Source organism: Solanum lycopersicum, chromosome 7 (genome assembly GCF_036512215.1).
Source record: "Solanum lycopersicum chromosome 7, SLM_r2.1".
NCBI lineage: Eukaryota > Viridiplantae > Streptophyta > Magnoliopsida > Solanales > Solanaceae > Solanum > Solanum lycopersicum.
Genome location: NC_090806.1, coordinates 27884253 through 27893795, shown reverse-complemented (window position 1 = coordinate 27893795; position 9543 = coordinate 27884253). Strand labels below are relative to the sequence as shown.

Here is a 9543-nt window from a genome sequence, read left to right as displayed (position 1 = left end):
CGTCCACAACCATCCCGTTCTAGCCCTTCCTTGAGTTCAAGCTTCTATTGGATTTTGAGAGAATCAAGAAGAGAGGGTTTTGAGTTTATGAAAAATGAAGCCTAACCTAGGTCTAAAAGTGCAAACTAACTTAAAATACCCCTATGACCCTAAAACAAACGTCCATGGTTCATCAAAAACTTGAAGTAAATATACTAAAACACCGCAAGCCAAGACGCATCACAACAGCTTGTGTAGGCAGCATCCAGTCAATGCCCCTTAATTGGGGTCCATCGTTTGGGTCTGAAGCTCCATCTTATGTAGGCCTTGCAGAACTTGTAGTGCCAATCGACGCCTAAGGTCGGAGGGTCTTCATTTGACCAACGGTCGTCCCTTGTGGCCGTCGTTGGTCACTGCTTGGCAGCATTATGTGAAAAAGATGGGGTCCTCTTCTAGGAACCCTCATGGGTCATAGGTGGAGTCGTAACCAGACGTTGAATTCCTAAACATGTTCATCTAGTTCTTAGGGTCATCCCACATCAATTTAAACTAAAACGAACACGGAAAACTTATCAAAAGACATATATACACACAAGCATTTTTTAAGTTACATCTTCCGAACATCGTGGATGTTCTTGGACGTTTTACCTCCAAACATCACCAAAACCTAGATAATTCCTCAAAAAATCATTATTGAACATTTTCACAAAAAAAAAAATCATGAGACACATGTGAATCTCTAGTTCAACCTATTTCATTTAAGGGACATTATAAATAAATAGACATTATCATAGATTAATTATTTTTTCATAAAAAAAATTATGACATATCATTGAAATATTTCAAAAGCATTCAAAATTTAAATATGGGGAGAAAGTGACATTTCTTAAGTAGTTTTTTTTTTCTTTACTGAATTTCGTAAACAAATTGAACCAACAAAAAAAGAAAAAACTAAAAGTACCAGAAAGGTCACCGATTGTCTTTCCTCTTGAGGTTATGACCTTAAATAATGGATGTCATTTAAATACAATTATTCTCTTAAATAATCATACTTGAATTTTATTATATGCATAACACTAGTAACGATTTCCATAAATAATTCAATATTTTATCTTTATACGTAATATATCTTTTACAAAACAATACTACTCGTTTATATTTGAGTAAGATTATCATATATTTGAGTAAAAATTAATTCATTCTATTAAATCACATATATAATCACATGTTTACCTTGCACTCAACAAATATATTGTTCATATTATAGATAATTTTCAGTTTACATAATCAAGTGTGATTCGTTCAATGGTCAATAACAATGTTGTGCTATCAAGTATATGGGTGGTATAACAATATGAAAACTTATTGACCAAAAAGATATATAAGGAAAGATGAAGATAGAAACAATTAATGCAATAACTAAAACAATTCATAATGCTATAACTAAAGAATATAAAAAGGAGGGGAAAATGCACAAGTACACCCTCAACCTATGCCCGAAATCCCAGAGACACACTTATACTATACTAAGGTTCTATTATCCCCCTGAACTTATTTTATATGTAATTTTCTACCCCTTTTTAGCCTAAGTGGCACTAGTTTGAAAAAAAAAAGTCAATCATCGTTGGGCCCACAAAATAGTGTCACGTAGGCTAAAAAGGGGTAAAAAATTATTAATAAAATAAGTTCAGGGAGGTAATAGGACCTTAGTATAGTATAAGTGTGTCTCTGAGATTTCGGGCATAGGTTGAGGGGGTACTTGGGCATTATCTCTAAAAGGAGTGAATAACATTTGGAATAATTTATAATAAGTAAGAGAATTTATAATTACATAACTAAATAATTAAAGTGCAGCTGATGAATTTCTTATTAACTTTGCATTGAAATAAATAAATAGGACTTCTTAATAATTATATTATTTATTTAGATAGTTAATTAGATTTTAATTTAGTGTAGGGGGAATAGTAATCCAAATTTGCAATTCATAACTTTCTGTGTATTCCACGTTCATTTAATATTACTTAATATGAATTTTATTTTGCAAAAGATAAATTTTAAACGATTTACATATTTTCGTATTTTCTATGAATTTTGTTTTGGAGAAAAAAATAGAAGAAACCAAAACATCTAAAAGTGATATATTTTGAACTAAGAAGATTTTGTTGACATGATGATACTTTCATGACAAATATAATACTTCAATTAAATAAAAATACGCACACACAAATATCTATCTATAAAAATTTGCATATAATAAAACTATTTCTATCATGAAAATTAGTAATTAAATGAAAATAAAAATTAAACTAATAGACCCTTCAGCCTGGCGTCATTTTTTAAAATCACAATCACATAAATAACATTGTAAATTAATTTACTCTTATGTCTTGATTATCAACCAAAAAACTCTTGACAATTCTCTTATTCACGAGAAGTTCAAAAGATTTTAAGAAAATATTTAGAAGCGTAATCTGCTTCACATGACAAATTCTAAACAAAAACAAATAAATTTAGATTACTTCATGTTACCTTCATATATTGGAAAACTATATATATATATATATATATATATATATATATATATATATATATATCGTCAAAAAGAAAAAAAAGTAATTATTGTATCACGAAAATTATTTTTCTCAAGTGCTCAAGAATCTACAATATATCCTCTTATGATAGAAAGATTTAATTCATCAAAATTGTGGTACCTCATATTCCCCTAACCTTTAAACTCACTCAACAACAATAAATAACATGAACATTTTTAAAGTGTAAGAAGAAGAAGATTAGAAAGTTTTTGTTGGTGAAAAATGAAAGGACCTCTCAATTTATATCCAACAAAGAGTAGTATGAACATGTGCTTATTGTGCGTCATTTGAAAAGTCATGACCGATCGAAAAAGTGACAATTCTTTGAAAAATTCATAACTTATCGAAAACATCATATCTCTTTTAAAAAAGTCATAACTCATCTATAAATCACATTCTTTGTAAAAATCATAAGTTATGGTTAAGTCAACCTTTTGAAAAAGTCGCAACTCATCAAAAGAGTCGCAACCTTTTAGTTAAGTTAGAACTCATAAAAAAAAATTCAACCTTTCAAGATGACATTTCATATTCAAATATATAGATTGTTTTTTAATGTAGGATATTATAATAATTTACTCCTTCGGTTTCACAAAGAGTGACCTAATTTGACATGACAGAAAGTTCAAGAGTATAAAGAAGAATTTTGTATGTTGCGGTCCTAAATTAAGTTACGTTAAAGGCATAAAAATGCACTTTGATCTTGTGGCCTTAAACATGCCACGTGAAAAACTGATTTTAAAATGTTACCACAAAAAGTAAACGGTCATTCTTTTTTAAACAAACTAAAAAGAAAAGGAGATCATTATTTTTGAAACAGAAGAAGTAACATATAATTTAAAGAGTCCATTCTTTTAAGGTAATATAGATTTAATATTTAAGATAGGAATGTCATTAATTTTAAGGTACAAAAGATTTAAAAAAAGAAGAAGAAGAAGACAGATATGGATTTGTCTAATTTTATTTTGATGTGAAATTTTAAAAAATATAGAAGAGTTTTAATTTAAGGATATGTAGAATAGATAAGAACGTCTTTTAACTTTGTGGCCTTAAAATGTGCCCCACCTCAAGGAAAAAAGAACATTACATATTAAACTGAACAAAAAATAAAATTACAAAAAATAACTTGGAAACAGATGAGTACCTACTAAATCTTGTTTGGATTCTTCAAATCAATTTTCGATTAAATCTTTTTTCTTGACTAGCACAAGACTTTGCACAACTTGTACACCAAGTTGTCGTTTGTTTAATCGAAAATCAATTAACTTCTTGTCATGTTGAAGTTGTTGTAAAAATATATTTATTATTATGAAAATGAGGACATATAAATTATCTAGATAATCTTCTAGTTTGAGGTTGCGCAGTTTCATTCTCCTTGTGGCATCAGATTTTATTGTTTTATCTAGTTTACCTAAAAATGTAGTTGTAATTGTATAATTGAACAAATATCACAGTTTTTCTTGTCTAAGAAGATGAATAGAAAACATAATATTTGCAGTGTAAAAGTGTGAGATCACCTCTCTATTTGTAGAAAACAAATGATAGAAGTAAAATTTCAAAGGTTCTTATCGTGCTTTATCATGTAGGCATAATGTATAAATTTTCCATTAAAATTGGCCTCATTTCACATTATGCTCTTCAACTTTGGATATGCATAAGTAACAGTTAACTTGTATAAAATTGAACATGTAGACACATGCGTCCAACGTGACACAACACAAGTAGAAAAAAATAATGACATGTAGGATGTAAGAGATATGTGTCTATTTGTTCAACTTTATACAAGTTAAAGTAGCTACTTGTGGATACTAAAAGTTGAAGGGCATAAATGTGATTTGAAGCAAATTTAAAGGGCATATATATGTATTATACCTATCAGATAAGTCGCAGCCCCAAGAAATAAACATAACTCATTGAAAAAGTTTTAAACGTTCCAAATGTTATTACGCATTAATGTGAGAATGTGTCAACTATTATGTTGGAGATATTATAATAATTTAACATTCATGTTAGGGTGTATATGCTTTTAAGGTAGTATAGAAGATAGAATCTTATTTTTTTGAAATTAATATAAATTTTAGAAAAGTTAATAGCTAATTAAAAAATATAATTGAGAAACACTAGTTTATTTTTTAAATATACAATACAAGAAAACAAATACTTTTTATCATTTTCTTCTCTTTTGAATAAATTGAAGAAAAAAATCTTAACTTACGAACATGACTTTATTTTTGTGGTTTTCAAATATTTTTACAATAAACTTCTTAAAATATTATTAAACCAAAATACTTAAATTAAGTATAAAAGAATTATTAACTACTAAAATGGTGTAAAATTTTATGTTCGATAAAAACTTTACGTGTTTACAGTGCTCTTTTAAAGCTAATCAATTTAATAGACATTTGTGTTTAACTCATTTTTAAGCTAGCAATTTTATTCATTTTTATCTCCTCTTTTCAGGCTTTTTCTATTTTTCAACATTTTTTTCATATGAATTATCGTATTTATATTTTTTTTAAAAAAATATCAACATTTCTTCACCGTCAGAAAAAATAGACGGAAACTATTGAGCAACTTTAAATTATAGTTGTCAAATATTTAATCGATAATATTATTTATATGACAAGAGGTAATAAATTGTTATTCATAAAACAGAAAAAATATATTTAATAGCATGTTGATGTTCTGTAGACCCGACGCCATGCAGTGCACAAGAAGATAAATAGAAAATAAAGGTGAAATGATCTGATGAATCCTTATATCTTGTATGCGTTTATAATCTGAATCTTCTCACTTAATTTTGTCAATTAATCTCTTGAATTCGTTAAAACACTTTACTTTGAACCCTTTTATCATACACTATTTGTGTGTATAATTCAACCTTTTACACATGTAATTCTATGTCATTTTTCAGTGACATGTCAAAAATTAAATAATAAGAAAATAAAAAAAATCAAATTAACTTTTGAAAATTTAATTTTTTTTAAAAAATTGTCATGTTCTTCCATCTTTATATATGTATACTATTTGAGCACCAATTCATGTATGACCAGAGATTTTGAAAGAAAAAAAGAATAGGTAAGGTGGGTGATTTTATTGAAGAAGAAGGGAAGAAAACATAGGGTTAGGAATGGAAAGAGCCCCCAACCACCTTCTTTTTCCTTCTTTCGAGTAGGTCCACTCATTGGGAGTGGATAAATAAAGAAACAAGTTTTATACTAAAAAATTATATTTTAACATAATATATAATGTATTTACGCGCTTGGAAATGGGTGTAGTAACACAATTTTCCAACTCAACAATACGTATGTCACATAGATTTGGTCAATAGTCAGAGGGATTTCAAATATCTTGTTTTAATAAATTTAAGGGTCTAGTTTACAAAATATTGAGTAAAAAGGTTTAGAATACAAACTCATACAAATATAAGAGTTTATCAAACAATTTCGCCGAAAATAAAATCATCAATTTAACCTGATATATGTTTTTATTGTCGTTATAAAATATTAGAATAATATTAATTATGTGCTTCTCAAAATAAGTGGACGTAATCATAAATTATATTGATATAAGGACTAAACTTTTGAGGTGAATAATAGAAAATGTTGCATAGACTCAAAATTTATGGCCTCTAGTTTGCAATTCCCTAGAAAATCTCTCTTCCACTCTCTTCCTTCCATTGATGTCGTTCCAAACATTCTATTTCTTGTATACTTTGTTAATCCATTTTTCCTTTGCCTTTTCTTGCCAGCCTAGCTACTAAGAGATTGTTTGTTGTGAGAAGGCCAATTAAGCACATAATGTTTGTTGATACAAGCCATTTGCCTCCTAAATTAGGAAACACTGTTCACTCGGATCCAAACATATCAAGCTCACATATTGACGATGATAATAATAATTTCAATGCAAGACACAGCAGTTTCTCTGCATATGAAGCAAATCGTCTTAGCGGTGAAGGGTCTCCTATGATGATGTCTCCATGGAACCAAGGGTCTCCATGGTCCAAATTTGATGAGGGTAACAATAATTCCCAAAACAATAATAATAATAATATTAATGGACTTATTGGTTCACTTGTGCGGGAAGAGGGACACATTTATTCTTTGGCTACAAAAAACGATCTTCTTTACACAGGATCCGATAGTAAGAATATACGTGTGTGGAAGAATCTCAAGGAATTCGCAGCTTTTAAATCAAATAGCGGACTTGTAAAAGCCATCATCATTTCAGGAGAGAAAATATTCACAGGTCATCAAGATGGAAAAGTTCGTGTTTGGAAAATCCAAACCAAGAATCCAGGTACCTACAAACGTGCTGGGACTTTGCCTAGTTTCTTTGATATTTTCAAGGCATCCATTAAGCCTAGCAACTATGTGGAAGTCAAGAGAAATAGGAGTGGTTTATGGATCAAGCACGTTGATGCCATATCATGCTTGAGTATGGATCAAACGCGTGGCCTTCTCTATTCAGCTTCATGGGACAGAACATTTAAGGTAAGTATCTATGTTATTTTCAATTATATGCCATCGTCATCTAATTAATAGAAAATACATAATGTTCTAATTAATAGGTGTGGAACGTTGATAACTCGAAATGCATAGAATCAGTGAAAGCACATGATGATGCAGTGAACTCAGTGGTTACGAGTGTTGAAGGCATAGTGTATACAGGATCAGCTGATGGAACAGTGAAGGTTTGGCAGAGGGAAAACACAGGGAAACACCCAAAACATGTTTTTGTTCAAACACTTTTGAATCAAGAATGTGCAGTGACAGCATTAGTTGTTAGCAAATCTGGTTCAGTAGTATACTGTGGTTCATCTGATGGTGTTGTGAATTTCTGGGAACGAGAGAAGCAATTATCACATGGTGGAGTGCTAAAGGGACACAAATTGGCTATTTTATGCCTTGCAGCAGCTGGAAATTTGCTACTCAGTGGATCAGCTGATAAAACAATATGTGTTTGGAGAAGGGACAAGAAGTCTATACACACATTGTTATCTGTATTGAGTGGTCATAATGGGCCAGTAAAATGTCTAGCAGTAGAAGAAGATAAAGAATCCACTGAAACAGATCAGAAATGGGTCGTTTATAGTGGAAGTCTTGATAAATCTGTAAAGGTTTGGACTGTTTCAGACAAGGCACCTATCATCACGCACAATAATAACTCCGATTCGTTTTGTACATCATCAGATTCAAATGTTTAGACTATGGACCAATAAAATTTTCTTCGTTTTATTTCATTCAACAATAGTACTATTATATGTATTCTGCAATGTATCATATGACTTAAGTCTAATAAAACTAACAAATATTACACATTACAATATTTTTGTTCAATACATAAGTTCGACGTACGCCCCTCATCTTAAAAATGATAAAGTCTGTTTGAAAAATCACTACTCAAATTAATCTTTACCCCAACAATACCTAGCTTGAACTAGTTAGTCCTATTTCTTAAACTTCACCGAAGTGTACTTGCACCCAATCATATCCACAAATACCACTGAAATGCTTAGACTAAAATATTAATTAAGCAACACTTGTTCTTATTTACTAACTCCAAATTAAACCTTCTATATACCTTTTCAAAAGATTTCAACTACCGTTCATCACCAAAGCAAAGAAAACTTCACCTTTATTAGCAATATTAGGACAAAATCACATGAAAATCTAACAAAATCAATCCAAATCACAAAATAAAATAATATTAAATGTTTCTTTCAAATCAATTTGAAGTGCCAAATTTTGGTTTTCCATTAAAAAGACATTCCTATTGGTAAAAATCTATTATAAATACTTACTTTCAAATATATATTTAGAAAATTTTAGAAGCCGCACTACAAGAAAACAATATATTACATGAGGATTTTTTGAGAATTAGTATGAAAATTTGCAGAAAAATAAGTTTCTTGCAAATTTTCATTCTAATTCCCACAATAATATCCATTTAATTCACAATTTTCTTGTAGTGGTTCTCCTGCTATACCTTAAAACAATTAAATTTGCTGTAAAAATGTCTAGCTTTGTATTTTTATTTTATCATTGTTTTTTCCTTAGTATAGCAGAGGGTCATGAGCAATCCAATCTAGTTTTTAAAGTCGATGTACTATTTAATTATTCTACAAAGGGTCAGTAATTTTCATATTTATGCTTTCATGAATGTTCCTTCTATTTTGATTGTCTATTAAATAAAAGTAAATAGATAACTATGATCGTTTGTTAACCTTTTTGTTTGATATAATTTATTAAAGCAAAATGCTTATAAAAATATTTGTATGTGCATGCCATTTTTCTTTTGATGATTAGATACATATGAGATTTGTAAAGTATGGTTTATATGAATTACAAAGCACCTCATTTTCATCTATGAAATTATCTACCAGTGGTTTTACTTTTCTTGTAGATGACACTTTTTCATCCTTTTAGGTAATTGTTTAATATCATTTTAGTATCTAAAAATATTTATGATTATTATATGGGATATATTCCTCTATTTATTATTACATATTTTATATGGATGGCAACGGGCGGATTTAAGGCTATGCGGGATGGGGCGGATTTAAGGTTGTGTGTGACGCGGTGGGTTTAAGTGAGTTCTTATAATAGAAAATTATTAATTTATTAAGATAATTTCATAAAAGCTACTAAAATATTCAAGATAGTACATGAAAATGGCTCAATAAAAAATAAATCGATTTCTTACATGTTACCCAATTGACCTATAATTTTTTTTGTCAGATTCCCATTAAATAATACAAATTAATGAAAATATAAATTTTATTTTTAGTATCTAGCATAACTAGAAAAAAAATTTAAAAAAATTATGCAATGGAGGTTCACCCGGAGCGGGTATACGCGGGTTGGGGTGGGGCAGGTTGAAAAAGAAAAAGAATGTTATGTGGAGTGGGACAGGGTTGATTCAAAATTTGCAGGTTAAGCTCAATCTGTGTCGCCCTGTCTTCCCCCATTGTAAT

At 29.6% G+C, this 9543-nt stretch overlaps 1 protein-coding gene across 1 annotated transcript; it reads left to right on the top strand.

The window, feature by feature from the left end:
* The first annotated feature begins 6164 nt into the window (after positions 1 to 6164).
* Positions 6165 to 7809, top strand: LOC101260153 (protein JINGUBANG-like). Its single transcript, XM_004242909.4, has 2 exons — positions 6165 to 7060; positions 7138 to 7809. The coding sequence occupies exons 1-2, from the start codon at positions 6368 to 6370 to the stop codon at positions 7771 to 7773; spliced, it is 1329 nt and encodes a 442-aa protein (XP_004242957.1). The 5' UTR covers positions 6165 to 6367; the 3' UTR covers positions 7774 to 7809.
* The last annotated feature ends 1734 nt before the right edge of the window (positions 7810 to 9543 follow it).